Consider the following 19,298-nt stretch of genomic DNA (forward strand, 5'->3'; position numbering starts at 1 on the left):
TCCTTTTCCTTTTCCCAACGATTTCAAAAAATAAACCAACTTACTTATAAGAAGGCCCACACCCTTACCAAGTTGACCGATTCAAAGTTGTATTATTTTTTGTTGTTGACATTGAACATGGATTTATATTTCTGTGGCCGGCTGAAGCATATTCTTACAAATTTTGTTGTGACAGTTTCAATGAAATCTTATATAAACTTAGCTATAGTAATAAGCTTACTATATTTAGTGCTCAAAGAAAACAACATACACCAATAATTTCATAGCACATAAGCATTAATTGCAGTCACAATCATTTTTGTCATTTGCTAACGAAGAAGAAAACGTTAAAGCAACCAACATCAACAAACACAGGTAGACAAACATATGTGTTAGAGTTATCCCCACTTCCAACATTAATTAACTTAACTTACTATGCTTCAACGGATTCTCCCGGAAGATGACATCGAAAATCTTGCTAAGGTGAGATTTTTGGGCCTCGAAGAAAGTGATTGTCTTTTCATGGAAATTTCTTCAAGATAAGGTTCCAACTCGGCAGAATCTTTGCAGGCGGAGAGTGTTGGTAGGGATTAGGATTACTGATACATCCTGTGTGTTTTGTGGGGCGATTGAGAAGTCGGTCGACCACCTTTTTGTTTCTTGTGATTGGATTTCTCCAATTTGGTATCACATTGCTAGGTGGTTAGGGATCGAGTATGTGTCTCCAAATAGAATTATGCAAGTCTTTTGAGAGCTTCTTTGGGGTGGGTGTGGGGCGTCGGGTACGGTTAGGAATGATTCTAATGTGATATGTTTTTGTGTGGTCTATCTGGACCTCCCGAGATGATATTATCTTTGTTGGTCGGTCTTCAACGATTGCTAATATCGTGGATAGGGTGAAACTTCCCTCCAGGAAATGGTTTTCAGGTAAAAACTCTGATAGCCCCTGCTTTATCTAAGAGTGGGAGGTTCAACCTCTCTTGTGTTTGTCCAATAAGGCAAGGTGAGGATGCAGTGTATGGATGTATCTGGTTCTTATTGATTAGTATCTCTTGGGGTGGCCACTCTTAGTTGGCTTTTCCCCGTCCCTTTTTTAAACTCGAGTTATTGTGTATATATGGAAAAATTTCAGTTAGCAAGTGTGAGATGAGTTAAGTCTCACATTGCTTAGAAAAGTGGAGGTTGGACATTTTTCAAGTGAGATGACCCATAAACCTAACACCTTAAGGTTTTGAGTTAAAGTGTGGTGTCCAACTCACTTGTATAATTATTCTTAAGCCCAATGTGGATAATCTCTCGGTTGGCCCCTGTTGAGTCATTTAGCAAAGTTCTAGATTTAAATGGGTCCCTAATACTAGACGGTAAAATTGGTGTCTTCGAATTAACCGGTCCTTAGATTGAAATATTGAGTTCGTGTCTAAAATAATTTTTTTTTCCAAATATTTTAAAAGAAAACTTTGTACCTACCGTATGTAACAAAAAGAAAATGAGTAATTAATTTCACCAATAAGATCAGTGCAAACATGATATAAATACGGCTCATGATGCACCAACATGCATAGTAAACATAAAAGCCAAAACAAACAAACCATGGGATCTATCTGTGAAGATATTCATGATATTCCAAAATTTTTACCTTTTGTAGCAGAGGATGATGATGATGCATGTCTCTCTGCTATGCTTCTTTGTTGTGGTCCAATGATTTATACTTCAGTATTGAAAGCTGCAATTGAACTCAACTTGTTTGAGATCATATCTAAGGCAAATCCACCATGTGTTTCAGCATCATATGTTGCTTCAAAACTATCAACAACACAACATCCTCAATTGCCTCGAAGACTCGATCGAATGTTGTGTTTACTTGCAAGTCACTCTCTTCTTGTTTGTTCTACAAGAACAAATGAAGAAGGTGGGAATGAAAGATTTTATGAAGTTTCATTGGCTGGTAAATACTTTGTTAAAGATGAGAAAAATGGTTCTGTTGCTTTGTTCTCATCATTTATGAATCACCAAAAGTTCATGGATGCATTGTAAGTTATCATGCATCTATTTTTCTTATTAGCTTAACTGCACTTTTAGTCCCTTGTTTTTACCGTTCACAGAATTCATGTGGGAATGTTTGATACTCATGAAACGGCAAGAAATTCCTTTAAAAATTTTAGTATCAACTTCTAAAATTACTCATTTGTGTAATTTAATAATAGATATATGATAATTACATATGAATGAAAGACAATCGGATAACAAGCCGCGCCACTAACTCTTCGAATAGCAAAATTAATTCTGTTAAAAACAACACATATATTGTGGTTGCAATTGCGACTTTGATCTATATATTCATCTTGCTCAATTAAATTTTATGATGAGGGATTAATCTTACTAATTTGTTATGTTTCATGTGTTTGTTAGCAACAATTTTAAGGAGGTACTATCAGACTGTGAAAATGGACTATACATGAATGTTCATGGAATGCCAGTTTATCAAGGCATACAGTCTGATCCAGCTTGGAATCATGTGTTTAACAAATCAATGGCTGATATTTGCACAATAGAAATGAAGAAAATATTAGAAAAATACAAAGGATTTGAAGGAATTTCAATGTTGGTTGATGTTGGAGGAGGAATTGGGCAAAGTTTGAATATGATCATCTCTAAGTATCCTTCTATAAAGGGCATTAATTTTGATTTGCCCCAAGTCATACAACATGCCCCAATTTATCCAGGTACACATTATAGGGACTCTATTGTCTAAAACATGAAAATTAATTGAGAAATTTAACTATAATATACAATTTGTTGATAATTATTGTTTTACAATTTTACTTATAAGAGAGTAATCATTATCTTCTTATTAGTAATATATGTTAATTTTTAATGGAGGGAAAATTATAGGAACATAAAACGGTATGACCTTAGTATGTATGTATATAATGTGTCACTAGGATTTAGATTGAGTGTAGTCATAAATCATGACTACATGCAGTCAGCGAAATCTGGGCCGTCGGTTGAGATTGAACAATTTTTATTTTAAAGTAAAATTTTTTACTATTTAAAACTGCATCAAAATTTGTGTCGTTCGATTTTAATCTTATGGCTAGAAGCTGCTGACTATAACCTAACTGCACTGTTATTGACTGCACTAGATCCAATTTCATGTCACTAATGAATGAATTATTGATTCTATGAAGGAATTGAGCATGTTGAAGGAGACATGTTTAAGAGTGTCCCAAAAGCTGATGCCATAATATTAAAGGTTAGTCTAGACTCTCATACCACACTTATAACATTGTGACATTGACATAACAATAATATATACTTAGTTCATCAAGTCATATACACAATTGAGTAACTAACTAACAATAATATTTTTAATGTGGTTTGTTAATGATTTTAGGCAATATTACACAATTGGTCTGATGAAAATTGTTTGAAAGTTCTAAGTAAGTGTTACAATGCTTTGCCACAACATGGTAAATTAATTGTTGTGGAATTCATAATGCCTCAAGAAATTCAGCATACAAAAGTAGATAAGTTGATTACTAGCTTTGACAACCTCATGTTTCTGGATAGTGGTGTTGAAAGAACAGAGAAAGAATTTGAAAAGTTATGCAAATGCTCTGGATTTTCTAGTTTTCATGTTGCTTGTCTTGCCTTCTCTGCTCTAGGAGTGATGGAATTTCACAAATAAATAAATAAGAGTGGACTACGGAAAATTATTCTCTAACTTTGGTTTTCCCAGTGAACTACTCATCTAAGAAACACCGTAGATCTTGCATCAAAAATTTGGCTTCTTTAAAGTGATACAGAATAAAGTGATAAAATTAAGAGTTGATATTTCAACACACGTTTATAATTTGTTTTGCAATGTACACATATAATATTTGTACTTATTTGCTAATCAAATTATTGATAGTTCTTAGTATATAATCTAAAGTAAGTTCGGGACCATATTGAATTTTATTTATATAGTCTATTGGCGTGTGTGTAACCTTTAACAAATGGATCCGTGTTCGACTCCCAGCCTCAACCGTTTTACAACAAAAATAATGTATATTTTTTAGTTCCAACATAGTTGGGATGTCGATGACTTACTATGATGCCATGCTCTCTATTTTTGCAAAAAAAAAAATCTAAAGTAAGTTGTTATTTTAGAGGAGTAAGATCCTCAAATTTGTATATTGGTTAAGAATAAAAAACAGTATCATTCATTGCTTTTGAAATTTTTACCTTTTTTTTTTTTAAAAAAATAAAAATTACAAAGAGTTTAGTGACAAAATCCGCACACACCAAGTGAGTAGAAAAGATGTGTTGCTGGTTTGAACCGGTAATCCAATTGAGTTGTATTTTGCGATACTGATTCTCATATTTTTTTTTATCTTTTACTAGTAGGGTTGGGAACAGGCCAGGCCAGGCCTTGACAGGCCTGAGCCTGGCCTATGATTTTTTTTCAGGCCTGAGCCTGGCCTGCGGCCTATCAAATGTTAATTTTTTTGGCCTGACCTGAGCCTTTTAAAAGTCTGGCCTGGCCTTGTAGCCTGTTTAAAAGCCTGTGTTACATTAAAGCTCCTATATATAGTTTTTTTAAATAGGCTAAACAGGCCTTAAAAAGTTCACATTTAAATTTTTATAATTTCTACAACATTAAGAAAAAGCTAATAATATGATTAACACAATAATTAAACACTAATAAAATAACAAATACGATTACGAAAAATAATAATTATTATAAATAATATTTTTTTTATAAGATATAAATAATAATATTATATAAATAATAATTATTATAAACAAGCCGGCCTATCAGGCTTCGTAGGCCTTTTTAGAAGCCTAAGCCTGGCCTATTTATGTAAACAGGCCGTTTTCAAACCCTAAACCTGACATTTTTAATAATCAGGCCAGGCCAGGCCAGGCTTATACAGGCCAGGCCGAAGGCCCCTGTAGGCCGCCTGGCCTATTCCCAACCCTATTTACTAGTGACCGTCCGTTTGTATGGTCCATGTTTTCTAGAGAACAGATTATTTAGAAAGAAAATTTGTCTGGAACATTATTTTTATTGTGAGAATTGTTCTGGTAGTTTCTTATTTCTCCTTGATTTTAATCCTACAAATTTTAATATTAATTTTTCTATGAATTTAATTTATATGCACCGTCGGTGTAAAGATATTTTGCACATGCGTCCAATAATATACAGACACATCATGTATGGTCATTAAAAACACATGATGTGTCACATTCATTAAATGATGTGGCAACGCGTCATTGGATGTATGTGTAAAAAAAAATTACACCGACGGTGCACAGCAATTAAACTCTTTTTCTATTATTTGATTTTGGAAGAGTAGTTAGTTTTTGGAAGTTATAAATAAATCATCGACCCAAAAAAAAAAAAATCATCTTACAATTAATGTTTTAAAAACAGGTCCGGCCGGGAACCGGAAGCTTCAACGGTTAGGTTTGTGTGCAGGACCGGTTCTGTTATAAACCCGATGAAAACCGTTGCAACCTGGCCGGTTCGGTGGTTGAACCGCGAACCGAATAAAACTGCCCACGAACCGAACCGGTTGGAGAATGTATCAATATTTCCAAAAAATACAAATTTTGTGGTAGATGAGAGTTGAACCCATGTCAATTAGATATATTAGCAACACTACTACCACTTGGCCAAATGAATTTATGTGATATTGTATAAAACTGAAATATATTTAATATTAATTAAGTTCAATGTCATGTATAAATACATTGATACTTTCTTTTCCTTGTTATTTTAAATTTCATTCATATTCATATATATATATATATATATATATATATATATATATATATATATATATATATATATATATAATATTCATATGTTGTTCTAATTTCTAAGAAAATATTGCGTAAAAAAAATTACTAAGATAATATATATTATTATATAAAAAAGAAAATATATATTAAAAATTATAATATAATAGTTGGACAAAAAAAATTATAATATAATTTTTTTTTTACTAAAACTATAATACTATATGGTAATTGGTAAACAACAATGAAATAATAAGTTTTTTGTATTTTTCTTTTAAATATATGAAATTTTATTGAAAAATGTTTGAAACGAAATTTTTTTATTAAATTTTATTGTTATGAAAATTAAGTCATGAATACATTTAAATTTTTTATATAAGTCAGGTCAACAGTCATGCGGTCTGACCAACGACCCACTGATCTGACCAGTGAACCAGTATCTTGACCGGGTCGATCACCGGTTTGAGTTTTAAAACTATGCTTACAAGTACTTATTTAAATTTTCGGTCAAAAAAAAAAAGTACTTATTTAAATTCTATATCCTCATCATCACCCTTATAACGTGATTTTTATAAGGGAAAAGGTGAGAACGGGACATATGAGATAAACTACCGTAACTAGAAATTCGATTAACCTTTCTTCTCTCTCTCTCTCTCTCTCTCTCTCTCGCCGGAAAAACCACTCGGAGTTCACCACCGCTCGCCGGAAAATCAACAAACTTATCCAGGTTTTCCTTTCTTTCATTTCTCGCATTTTTCTTCCTTTCCTGTATCACGCGAAGTTGCGATTTCACCGCGATTTCAAAATTACATGCATATATAATAATATAGGGTTTTTGAAGTTCATGAATTTTGTCTTCTTAAGATCGATTTTGGTATCTTGAGTGAATGCTTTACCTAATTGTATTTATCTTGATTGAATTTTTTACCTAATTGTTGTTGTATTAGTTATTGAGCTTGTTTTTAGTTCATTTTGATTCAATTCATTGAGGATTATTCATCATGTACTATTTCGTATTCTTGATAAGCTAGTTATAAGCTTGAATCATGGTTCTAAATTGTGATAGCAATGAAAATTTTGATATTGTGGTGAAATTTAGTTGATATAGTCGCAATTGCTATTGCGGAGATCTCTAAAATGTTTATATTGCAGTTGTCGACTGCAATTTAGAACCACAGCTTGAATGTTGGATCGAAATTGATATTTTTTTCAAAAAGTTTTAGTGTCTTTTAATTGGTTCAATTTTTTATTTATTTATGAAAACTGGAGCTTGATTCTGCATTTTTTTCACTGTTTGGTGGCAACTGGCAAGTAATTGTTGACCCTTGGTATGGGATATCTATTAGATTGTATGAAATTATGTCTTTTTCTTTCATTGGAAAACTAACAAGATTATAATCGATAAAATTTTCACTGTAAATCTTCATAATCAACATAAGATTTTTGTTCAAACTAAGATATTTCTCTGCATTTGGAATGACTCAGTTATTTCTACATGAGCTCATAATAAATTATGTATTTTAGGGACATTATATCGCTTTCGACTGTATAAAATGTCTAATGAATTCAACTAATCATCTGTTGAAGAACTTTAAATTTTTTTGCATTTTGAAGTAATGTTCAATATGTGTTTTATTGTTTCATTTTCATGTCAGTTTTTATCTCTAGAAATTATATAACCATTAGTTAAACAACAACAGTAGCAACCAAGTCCTGTCTCATTTGGTAGAGTCGACTACATAAAATCATGTTATCTATTAGGTTTAAAGATAGATAATTTACCTTTAAATTTCTCTTAATGGTCTTATCTATGATTTTATTTGGTCTCCATGTACCTCTAACTAACTATTGGACTATAGTCTATCTGGTTTGTTCTCCTTGCCACTGCTTTTATAGGTCTTATACATATATGTCCAAACGCCAAATCATCTAAGACTAGATTCTATCATCTTCTCTACTCATCTCAATTTTTTCTTTATAATTGTATTTCTAAATTCTAATCCTATGTAGTCTCGCACAATCTCTTATGCATCGTAGCATTCTTAATTTCTTATCCTTTGCAACATTAAGTTTACTCCCTTGTTTGGCTTTTACCACCCAATGTTTAGTTCCATTTACTTTAAACCCTAAGTTAGTATTTTTTTTATTCTCAGGTTTTATTAGCTTCACATGGAATCATCTGCTGAAGAGTATGCTGCATTTGAAGATAAAGTTAAAAGGACAGCGTACTTTGACAACTTGTCACCGCAGGTTACCGAGTCGGTGATTAGAACTGCTCTTGATCAGTTCGCTGTTGTGAGAAGTGTGAAGTTTATCCCCAACTACATGGGACCAACCATTCTGCCACAGTGTGCATTGGTGGAATTGGATTCTGCCAAGAAGGTGAAGGAAGTGATAGCAATGATCAAGCAGTATCCCTTCATGATGTCTGGGATGCCACGGCCTGTAAGAGCTCGTCCTGCGGTAATGGAAATGTTTGATGACCGGCCGATAAAGCCCAGTAGAAAGATTAAGTGTTGCTGGCTGGACCAAACGGATCCTTATTTTGAGGTGGCTATGGAATTGAAATTACTTACACGGAAACACTCTGCCGAGATAACAAAAATGCATGAAGTAAGTTCATTCTTAGTAATCAATTTGTTTTGTCTTATTACTATTACTTTATTTGTTTATTTGTTTTATCACTACCATGTGTCATTTAAATATGTAATGTCAATTTGCTCTTTATAATCCCTACTTGGCATTATGAGAGAAAATTACTGGAAGGAAACACTGATGTTTAAAATGTGTATGTGGGAGAGTTGAAGTAGAAAAAAAAAACCTAAAGTGAATCATGTCTTTAAAGTAAATTTTATCCACTTTTGAATTCTAGTGAGTTATTATTATGATGCTTTTCAAATTAAATCAGGTGTCAGTACTCTCGTAATTGCTAACTAAAGAATAGAGACAAGCTCACGTCAGAGAAGTCCATTCTTGTCTGAAATTTTGTTGTCTTAGAGAAAGAGACACATTGTAACTGATACAAAAATCAAAATGCATCAAACTGACTTGTTAATCATTGAAATCATTGTTGTCAATTTGGATTGTGGAAAATAATGGTTTGTTTTGTTCAAATTCCACTACCCTATAGGCTATGCTATAGTCTATTTGACAACACTTTGTATTGAATCATGTACTGCTAAAAAATAGTGGTTTGTCAAGATTCTGCATTTGCTATATCTGTTAGTATTTAACAACACTGATTAAAAGTATGTTTGTTTGATTTATGCTATTAGAGATTGTGTTACACTATTCTAAGTGTGTATATTTGTATGCTTTTTTTTAGTTGCTACTAAAAGAAGAAGAGAAGCTAGCAACCCAGCAGTTCGAAACTCTTAAAGTGCATTACAAAAAGTTTAAGATGATAGAGGGCATTATGACAGACAAAACTGCCCATACTTTGGCAAGAAAGTATAATCTGGCTGTTGCAGATGAGTGAAGGATTCATTTGGATTAACTATTTTATGTAAATAGCTTTTTCTTTCTGATTAGGATAAACTAACTTGCAATTTTGCACCATGACCCTGCTACTGCTGCTAAAGAAATTCCATTTATACATGGTATATAGTATTCAATTTGATCCTTGACTAATATTTGATTCTAATATTGTTTTCTTGTCATCAGATTCGTTGTTAGTGTTTTTGTGAAAATTGAAGTTTTATTCCATTGGAAAAGCTAAATATTGCCCAAAAAAATTACTCTCGCAAAATGCAGTTTTGAAGTAGAGTTACTATTCTATCCTTATGAAAGGACTTTTCTGTATTATCCTTCCTCTGTGTATGACTGTATGGTATTCATTTTGGTACTGAATAGCAAAGCTCTATTTTATTGATGAGCTTTTAAAAGAATTGCATTATGAAGTATAGTAGTAATTCATTTTGGAGAGTAAATCATTCGTAGGTTTCTTGAAAGATTAGGTTGGTTGACGTGATTTTTATTCCTAAGGTAATACCAATTTATGCTCTCTATACCACAACGAGGATTAGGCTCTTACTACTGATGAGTGGTGATGGGATATCTTTTGAGTTATAGTTACTTTCTTTTTAAATAAAAGAGAAAATAAACTACTGAACTAAACGAGGTAATGAGACAGAATTAACATCCATCAATAGGGGTGCTCAAATCCAAACCAATCCAAATAAAAACTGAAAACCGATCCAAAAAAACCGAAAACCGCAAAAAACCGAAGTTTTTTGGATGTGTTTGGATGTTCTTTTGTGAAAACCGCTGGATCGGATCGGATTTCGGATTGATTTCTTAAAACCGATCCAAACCGAACTAAACCGCATACATATAATTTAATATTTATTTATCTTTTTATTAGTATAAATATATATATATATATATATATATATATATATATATATATATATATATATATATATATATATATATATTGCATTAACCTTTTTTTTTCATTTTAAATTTTGTTAATTAATTTAATCTATTTTAAATTTTGTTAATATTATATGTTAGTTTCATTTAAAATTTAATTTATATGCACCGTCAGTCTAAAGTTATTTTGCACATGCGTCCAATAATATATCGACACATCATGTATGGTAATTAAAAACACATGATGTGTCACATTCATTAAATGATGTGGCAACGCGTCATTGGATGTATGTGCAAAAAAAATTTACACCGACGGTGCATAACAATTAAACTCTTTAATTTAATCTTTTTTTTTTTACTTTTTATATGTTTCGAATATAATTGGTAATTGTCATTTCAAAATATTAATTTTTAATATATTATATGTTATATTTTACATCAAACTTAATATTTATTTTGTCAAAAATGTCAAACTATTATTTTGTAGCGTTTTTTATAATATTTATATTTATTAAAAAAAATTACAATGTATAATTTGGATATTCAAAAACCGATCCAAATTAAACCGCATAATATTGGATCGGATTGGATCGGATTTTTTTTATTTGTCATCCAAAACCGAACCAAACCGCAAATTAATTTATTTTTGGATCGGATGAGTTTTTGCCTCAAAACCGATCCAAACCGAACCGCGAGCACCCCTATCCATCAACACATTTAATTTAGGCTTAAATGCAGTTTTGCCCCCCCCTGTTTTGATTAAATCGGAATTTTACCCCCCTGTTTTAAAACACGGACTTTTACCCCCCCTGTTTTATAATTTGTTGGATTTTGCCCCCCCTAAAATTCTGCTTTCGAGTCACAACTTTAAAGTTTCGCACACAACTCAATTTTGATCAATAATTTACCAAAAGGATACCGAAATGACCGTAATCGAGTTATATTTCCACATAATCAAACCCCGCTGAATTTGGAGTTACAAAGAGAGATTAATTACCGTTTTAGTGAAGGTATGTCCCCCAAAATTCTGCAAAAAATCTGCTTTCGAGTCACAACTTCAAAGCTTCGCATACAACTCAATTTGGATCCATAATTCACCAAACGGCTACCGAAATGACCGTAATCGAGTTATCTTTCCACTTAATCAAACCCCACTGAATTTGGAGTTACAAAGAGAGATTAATTACCGTTTTAGTGAAGGTATGTCCCCAAAATTCTGCAAAAAATCTGCTTTCGAGTCACAACTTCAAAGCTTCGCATACAACTCAATTTGGATCCATAATTCACCAAATGGCTATCGAAATGACCGTAATCGAGTTAGCTTTCCACAGAATCAAACCCCACTAAATTTGGAGTTACAGAGAGAGATTAATTACCGTTTTAGTGAAGGTCTGTCCAATTACTAATTCTGCAGAAATCTACTTGTGATCTTCAAATTCAACATCGTCTACCGAACACATCGTAACTCCAAATTCGACGAAATTGAAATGCCAACAAGGATAATTTCGTTATATTTCCATACATGTAAATAGTATTAAAAAATGAGCTACAGGGTGAGAGGAATGACGAGAATACCAGTAGTAGTTTCATACGATAATTAATTTGAACAGACCTTCACTAAAACAGTAATTAATCTCTCTCTGTAACTCCAAATTTAGTGGAGTTTGATTCTGTGGAAAACTAACTCGATTGCGGTCGTTTCGGTACCAGTTTGGTGAATTATTGATCCAAATTGAGTTCTGTGCGTAGCTTTGAACTTGAGGCTCAGAAGCAGATTTTGTGCAAAATTTTGGTGGGGGGGCAAAATCCAACAAATTATAAAATAGGGGGGTAAAATTCCGCATTTTAAAATAAGGGGGGTAAAATTCCGCATTTTTCAAAATAGGGGGGGTAAAACTGCATTTAAGCCTTTAATTTAAGAGGGCAGGTTACTCTGCTATTGTATTACATTGATAAGCATGTTATGAGACATGGTCGAAGTGAAAGTGTTTAAGTCGACTTCACAATTTTAGTTTTTGTCATGGACTATGCAAAATGTAACAACATAAACCAATATTGGTGATCACTTAATTCTAATTTATGATTAATGCTTGCAAAAGCTCATTCCAAGTATCTGGTACTCCTGCTACACACCAATGAACACAATCTATGTGATGGTTGATAGTGTGATCACCAGGATGTCCATCTTTTCTCAACTCTGATAGAGCTGTAATGTTGAAAAGATGAACAGGTTTGGTTACCTTTTGCAACACATCTTGCAATACATATGATGCTGGTGGCAATCCAACTGAGGATGTTGATCCTTTCATTGGTGTTGTCTCATTTGCACAGGTTGTACCTGACTCATTCCATTCTGCTCCACTATTTATATAAGCACAAATAAAAATGATTAGAGAGAATTAACATTAATAAACAATGTATCATGCAAAACATATTTTTCCAATTTATTTTTGTAAATCACATCTCTCACATTTTCACGGTCTAATTCTTCAAATAATTTTTAAGTTCAACACCACATAGCCCTATGTGTTCTATTTTTGTAAATTTTAAATTCAAGACCAGTAATTAAATTAGAATAGATCAGCGTTAATTGAATTTTTATTTCCTCCATTCCGATTTAAAATAGTAAAATTCCTTCAATCATTCAATTTCTTCACAAAAATAATTTAGAGTTTAGAAGAATTTTGAATTTTGAGAGATTTGAGTCTCAAACTCTAAAAGTAAAAAGTGACTTGATTTTGATGATAAAATAAATAACAAAAAGTGAGTTGATTTCTTAGAATCACTTATAAAAATCAATTGATTATTGAAGAACAAAAAACTAAATTTAAAAGAAAATTAGACGATTTGCTAAACTCACTTGAAATGTGTGGGAGAAATTCCTTGAAAAAGAACTTTAGTTTTGTTTGTATCAACCTCAGTGTCAACCCAACTAGCCCAAGTTGTTAAAGCTGTTTTAAAAGCTTCCATGCGATCCATATCTTTCACTATTTTGTCACCTATTTGAATATAATCCCATCTTCAATAGAAAAATGAAAATAATGGTCACATTACTTGCTAGCTATTTTGAGAATAATTTTTTTTTACAATAAATAAATCATAAGAAAAAAATATCCATGTTTATAGAATTAATATTATTTTTTTTATTGAATTCTTACGGTTTGTCAGCTCCTGAACGGTTCCACCAAAGCCAGTGTTGAAAATCAAAACATCCATGTTTTTCCATATATTTCCATTCTTAATGGAATTAAGTTTCAATACTCGGCCAATTTTTTCCACTTCAATATCAACCAAATATGTAGTATGGTGGACAATAATTGAAACTCCATAGTCCTGCAAATAATATTGCAATTATAATTATAATTTAATATAAAAGAGAAAAAATACTTTATTTATTTGTTATTTATTTTTGCACTAATTTTTTAAAAAATGATTTGTGATGAAATAGGTCACTTACCGAGTATGTGTAGTTGATGAATGGATCCATACCCTGTTTTATAACTTTAGCTTCAGGTACAGCAGAATGAAGCAAACACATAAGTGATTGTCTTTGGTTTCGACTTATTGAATCTCCAACAAACATGATTTGTTTTCCTTTGAAATTTGTCAAGAAACGTTTTCCATCAAATCTAAAAAGAGCAAAATAATTAATCACAAAATAAAAATGCAATTAAAATTTGAAAACTAAACTTTGAATGTTAGTAGGTCAATATTCATCCAACCATCTTCATTTTAAGTAAAACAAAGTTTAGGTAATCAATTTTGGGCTTATTAGGGTCAGAGCGACGCAACGTGTTGCCCGTCTACCTTTAATATATATGAGATGATATGAGATGTAATATAATAATACCTTGGTAAGTTACAATTGCTTGGTTGCCATCTATATTTGAGGTATTGTTTATCAACACGACCATATTTCAAACAATCTAACTCGGTACGAATATTAGGGCATTTTGAAGAATCATAAAGAGGATATGATTCATCATAAACCCAACTCCCTTCATATAAGTTGCAAATTCCTCTATTAGTATCTTCTAAACTAAGGCATGGAGAGACACAAATGACCAAAATGGTCATTGCAATCCAACCATATACTCTCATTTCATAACCCATCTTTCACTCTCTTTGATATTTTGATTATGTGTGAATGTTGGTATGTGTTTGGAGAGGTATATATTTTGTTATAGCAGTTAGAATTGGTATAAAATTATTGACCAAAGGAAAAGAAAAAAAGAATTGGTATAAGATTAAATAAAATCGGTTTTGTTTCTTAATTTCACATTTTTTTTTATTTAAATTAAGGATATATGTAATCAGTGCAATTCATCTATTAATTAACAACTGTGGAAAAAAATCTCTAAATATGAACTCAACCTTCAAATTAATTTTATTATTACTTTCCATAATAATGAGATTTTTAATTATTTCAAATAACACGTCCTAACAACATCTCCTTTTGTGTATAGCACGTTTTTTCCAATACATATTATATATACTCCCTCCGTTCCAAAATATAATGAAAAATGAGTTAAAGAAAGTTGATGTATTTGGTTAAAATTTTTGACTAAATATATCAACTTTCGTTAACCCATTTTCCCTTATATTTCGAGACGGAAGAAATATGTAATATCTTTATCAACTTAATTATATTCTTAGGTACTTTGTGTAGTATGTTTTGATAAAAACTAATTTGTATATTTGATTATTGGTAATAAATTTTTCTAATTGTTTATTCAAAATGTAACTACATCCACATAAATTATTGTAATCACTTAATTCTAATTCACAATTGATGCATATAAAATCTCATTCCAAGTATCTGGAACCCCACCTACACACCAATGAGTACAATCCATCCCATGGAAGATATTATGAGAACTAGGATGTCCATCTTTTCTTAATTCTGAGAGAGCTGTAATGTTGAAAAGTTGAACATATTTGGTTACATTTTGTAACACACTTTGCAATACATATGATGCTGGTGGCAATCCAAGTAACGATGATGATCCATTTATTGGTGTTGTCTCTTTTGCACAATTTGTCACTCCTGGTTCTTGCCATTGTGTCCCACTATTTTTATATGCATATAAAAAAAATTAGAAAGACATTAAAAAAGCACAATCTTAGTTAAAAAAGAAAAATGAGATTATTGTAAAACTCACTTGTAATGCATAGGTGAAATTCCTTGGAAAAGAACTTTAGTTTTGTTTGTATCAACTTCAGTGTCAACCCAATTAGCCCAAGTTGTTAAACCAGTTCTAAAAGCTTCCATGCGATCCATGTCTTTCACTATTTTGTCACCTATTTGAATATAATCCCATCTGTGATAGAAAATGAAAATGGTTACATTACTTGTTAGCTATTGTGAGAATCATCCTTAAAATGTAGTCTTTAACATCCACTTTTCAACACACTTTATTTGATTAGTTAAAATTGACATAAGTTCCCCCTAAACATGTTGGCCCCATATAAATGTTCGGTGGAATCCATGTATAATTTTTAGAAATTGTTTTTTAGGTCTTCTTATGCTCAAAGGCTCCATGAAATATACCGATTAAATAAGTTGAGATTTACTTTTTCGGCCCAATCAGTTTCACGCGCGTCTTATACATTTCTGATTTTATCCTTCCATTACTTAAGTAGCGGACGTTATAAAAAAATCTGATCGGGTGTTTTTGAAGTGTATTCACTACCTAAACAGCGAACAAATGTATTTTGATAAATTTGTAGGACACGCGAGAAAATGAGTACGATGATAAAAGTAAATGTCACATAAAGTTTATTAAAATTCTTACGGTTGTTTGGGTCCTCTGCGGTACCACCAAAGCCAAGTGTTGAAAACCAAAACATCCATATTTTTCCATAAATTTCCATTCTTAATGGAATCAAGTTTCAATACTCGTCCAATTTTTTCCACTTCAATGTCAACCAAATATGTAGTATGGAAGACACTAATTGAAACTTCATAGTCCTGCAAAAATATTGAAATTATAATAATAAAAAACACGTTTTATTTATTTTTATTTATTTGATAGAGGGGTACTTACTTGGAATGTGTAGTTTTTTATAGGATCACCACCTTCTTGTATTACTGTAGCTTGAGGTACACTGGAATGAAGCAAGCATATTAATGATTGCCATTGGTTAAGACTCACTGAATCTCCTACAAACATGATTTGTTTTCCCTTGAATTTTGTCAAGAAACTTTTTCCATCAAATCTGTAAAGAAGAATGAGAATTAACAAAAAAATAATTACCAATTAAAATTTGTAAAAAAAACCATTATGATTAATGATTAACTAACCGTAATTAACTACTAACATGTTTGAAAAAAAAAACAAAAAAAGAAGAAGCTACTAACATGTTTGAATTTATTCATATTCACACAAATTTTGGGGATTTCCGGCCGATTGCCTTCTGCAAAGGTTCATATTCTTTGACAGATTCTCTATTAAGAGTACGGCACGGATGAGAAGAATAAATAAGGGTTGTCCGATCACCATCGATCGCTAAAAATATTCAATTTTTATCCTATTACTACTTGATATAGTACTTGTTAAATATCATATATGAATGGTTGTGATATACGAACACCGTAATGTAAAAAATTTATTCTAAAAATGTATGAAAATTAAACATATGATATTTTAAACCGAAAATCTTCACCTTAGTGTTTTTCGAAGGAAAATGTTAACATTGTATTATAATTGACATTTTTTTTACAAATTTAATGGATATTTGTACACATTTTTTTTAGGTAGTTTAGATATTTCACTCTTAAGGTGGATAAGTGGGACGTCCGAGATTCGAACTTCAATCCTTACATATATACGATGTTCTTTACCAACTGAACTAAGCTCATATAAATTTTTTTCTTATAACACATGCATATTTGAATAATTAAGATTTAAAAATGAAAGCCAAACATACGAAGAATGTTAACCATGGGCAGAGCTAAAGTCCAAATAATCTGGACAGTTGTCTGAGCTCTGATCAAATTTTTTGTTAGACGATTTATATATTATATCACATGTGAAATTTTGTTCAAATTCTATAAATCTTTCTTTTCTCCACCACTAATATGAATCAAATCATACAAACTCACGGACTGATATCGTAAAGATCTAAACTCCTTTTCCATGACCATGAATGATGCATTTTTAATTATTATTATCATTAAAAGCTATCACATGTTGCATGTAATAGTTATTTACACAAATGACAAATCCAACCCCCCCAAAAAAAAATAATCACATGTTGTGGGTTGTACAAACAAGGACTGATGAACCGACTTGCTTGTTGAAGCAAGCTGCTTAACGCATGCAGTAAACGATCTCAGCTTTAGATTTGTGATCAAACACATGTGAGATTAATCATTTATTTTTTATCGGACGATCAACATATACATGAAAATAACCATGTGACATCTAAATTCCTACCAAACACATGTTGATTTTGGATTATTAGAATTCAAATGGCATATTGTGGCACCAAAATGGTGGCATCTCCTAGAAATGATTAGATGGATCCTATATTATATGTTCACTTTTTAAAGACTGTCGTTTTATTGTTTTATTATAGAAATTACAATGGAGTCTATATGAATAGAATATAATAATAAATTATGTATCCCGTAAAATAGACGAGTTTTGGTTTATCCTGCATATATATTTTTTTGGATTACTCCATGTAATATGAAGATTGTTTGGTTTATCCCTTAATAAAAAATGTTGACCTAAGATTCCACCCAGATGATGACGTGGCATGGTCAGTCAGGAGGGTAAACTAAAATTCGCTAACATTATAAGGAACAAAAGGACGAAATCTTAAGTCAACGATTAAACCAGAGAATTTATAAATTACAAGGAATAATAAAAAATAAAAAAATTTGCTCGTCTACTTTGAAGGGTAAAAACATATTTACCCTTAATAAATTTTAGGCTAAATTTTACGGATACGTATACTAAAAAAATCATGCCAACATCCAATCAACCTCAAAAGTACCTTACAATTATTTTATTTATTTTGTTTGTCACATGTAATATATTAATCTCTCACTATAAACAAAAGTCGTAACAAATTAACACATACGACACTTATTCTGATAAATGATAATGCTATATATTATATAAGCCTAGCGATAACCACATCTTAAGTTGTTAACAAATATACATCATCCATTCATACGCAGAAAATCACAATGAAGTACATAATCACAAGCCAATAACAAACACACACTGAAAGAATCATGAGCAAAACAAAAAAACAAAGTTGAATTAATGTGTACCTTGTTAAGTTACAATTGCTTGGTTGCCATCTATATTTGAGATATTCTTTATCAACACGACCATATTTCAAGCAATCATATTCTCCACGAATATGAGGACATGTTGAAGAATCATAAAGAGGATATGATTCATCATAAACCCAACTCCCTTCATATAAGTTGCAAATTCCTCCATTAGTTTCTTCCAAACAGAGACATGGACAGAGGCAAATGACCAAAATGGTCATTGCAATCCAAGCACATACCCTCATTTCAAAACCCATTTTTTCACTCTCTTTTTCTCTCTTTGGGGTTTTTGATGTGTTTGTGAATTAATGTTGATATGTGTTTGGACTTTGGAGAGGTATATATTTTGACATATATAGTTGGTCATAAATCATAATTGGTATGATTAAATAAAATTTGTCTCTTTATTGCAATTACAAAATAATATAAATGGAAAAACGGTTTTATATCAATAAGAAAATATGTAACCAAAAAAAGAATAATTAATACTTATTTCGATCATACCCACACACACACACACACACACACACACACACATATATATATATATATATATATATATATATATATATATATATATATATATATAAAAGAAATATTTCATTTTTTAGATTCATTATAGAATTGATGTATTTAGACAATAAAAAAGTCTAAATACATCAATTCTACAATGAATTTAAAAAATGAAACGTTTCTTATATATAGGATTCAACGGAGTATGTTTAACTAGTATTTTGACTTTTAGTCAAAAGTAAAAAAAACTATTATTTTGACTTATATATGTGAGTCTGTTGACATTTGACACCATGTGTCAAAATTTCATTGATTCAACTGTTTAATTCATTAGTCTATATTTATTCAAAAA

General features: G+C 31.2%; 3 protein-coding genes and 1 pseudogene across 5 annotated transcripts; 2 read left to right on the top strand and 2 right to left on the bottom strand.

Annotated features, from left to right (window-relative positions):
* Positions 1-150: 150 nt before the first annotated feature.
* LOC123913193 (isoliquiritigenin 2'-O-methyltransferase-like) lies at positions 151-3,915 on the top strand. 2 transcript variants are annotated; one of them, XM_045963825.1, is made up of 5 exons: positions 181-462; positions 550-2,009; positions 2,389-2,702; positions 3,168-3,232; positions 3,374-3,915. In XM_045963825.1, exons 2-5 carry the CDS (start codon positions 1,534-1,536, stop codon positions 3,665-3,667), a joined length of 1,149 nt encoding a protein of 382 aa, XP_045819781.1. In that variant the 5' UTR covers positions 181-462; positions 550-1,533; the 3' UTR covers positions 3,668-3,915. The 2 variants fall into 2 exon arrangements, with proteins under 2 accessions (XP_045819782.1, XP_045819781.1); XM_045963826.1 differs by having other exon boundaries at positions 151-2,009.
* A 2,423-nt stretch (positions 3,916-6,338) lies between these two features.
* LOC123913194 lies at positions 6,339-9,396 on the top strand. Of its 2 annotated transcripts, XR_006811598.1 has the most exons (4): positions 6,339-6,493; positions 7,920-8,379; positions 9,092-9,310; positions 9,351-9,396. XR_006811598.1 is itself a non-coding variant. In XM_045963827.1 (3 exons), exons 2-3 carry the CDS (start codon positions 7,936-7,938, stop codon positions 9,242-9,244), a joined length of 597 nt encoding a protein of 198 aa, XP_045819783.1. In that variant the 5' UTR covers positions 6,339-6,493; positions 7,920-7,935; the 3' UTR covers positions 9,245-9,396. The 2 variants fall into 2 exon arrangements, 1 of the variants encoding a protein (XP_045819783.1); XM_045963827.1 differs by having other exon boundaries at positions 9,092-9,396.
* Positions 9,397-12,119: 2,723 nt separating this feature from the next.
* LOC123913195 lies at positions 12,120-14,253 on the bottom strand (annotated as a pseudogene).
* A 605-nt stretch (positions 14,254-14,858) lies between these two features.
* LOC123913197 (protein trichome birefringence-like 38) lies at positions 14,859-18,738 on the bottom strand. The gene is made up of 5 exons (XM_045963828.1): positions 18,428-18,738; positions 16,188-16,359; positions 15,936-16,111; positions 15,303-15,461; positions 14,859-15,210 (listed from the first exon to the last, which is right to left on the bottom strand). The coding sequence occupies exons 1-5, from the start codon at positions 18,688-18,690 to the stop codon at positions 14,919-14,921; spliced, it is 1,062 nt and encodes a 353-aa protein (XP_045819784.1). The 5' UTR covers positions 18,691-18,738; the 3' UTR covers positions 14,859-14,918.
* Between the last annotated feature and the right edge of the window lie 560 nt (positions 18,739-19,298).

The sequence above is a fragment of the Trifolium pratense genome, linkage group LG3, assembly GCF_020283565.1.
Source record: "Trifolium pratense cultivar HEN17-A07 linkage group LG3, ARS_RC_1.1, whole genome shotgun sequence".
Lineage (NCBI taxonomy): Eukaryota > Viridiplantae > Streptophyta > Magnoliopsida > Fabales > Fabaceae > Trifolium > Trifolium pratense.

Coding starts and splice junctions, on each gene's coding strand:
- LOC123913193 (XM_045963826.1), top strand. CDS start 1,534: ATGCATAGTAAACATAAAAGCCAAAACAAACAAACCATGGGATCTATC. Junction 2,010..2,388: donor CAAAAGTTCATGGATGCATT/GTAAGTTATCAT, acceptor TGTGTTTGTTAG/CAACAATTTTAAGGAGGTAC. Junction 3,233..3,373: donor CTGATGCCATAATATTAAAG/GTTAGTCTAGAC, acceptor TAATGATTTTAG/GCAATATTACACAATTGGTC.
- LOC123913194 (XM_045963827.1), top strand. CDS start 7,936: ATGGAATCATCTGCTGAAGAGTATGCTGCATTTGAAGATAAAGTTAAA. Junction 8,380..9,091: donor AGATAACAAAAATGCATGAA/GTAAGTTCATTC, acceptor GCTTTTTTTTAG/TTGCTACTAAAAGAAGAAGA.
- LOC123913197 (XM_045963828.1), bottom strand. CDS start 18,690: ATGGGTTTTGAAATGAGGGTATGTGCTTGGATTGCAATGACCATTTTG. Junction 15,462..15,935: donor CGCAGAGGACCCAAACAACC/GTAAGAATTTTA, acceptor TTTCTATCACAG/ATGGGATTATATTCAAATAG. Junction 15,211..15,302: donor ATTTCACCTATGCATTACAA/GTGAGTTTTACA, acceptor ATATAAAAATAG/TGGGACACAATGGCAAGAAC.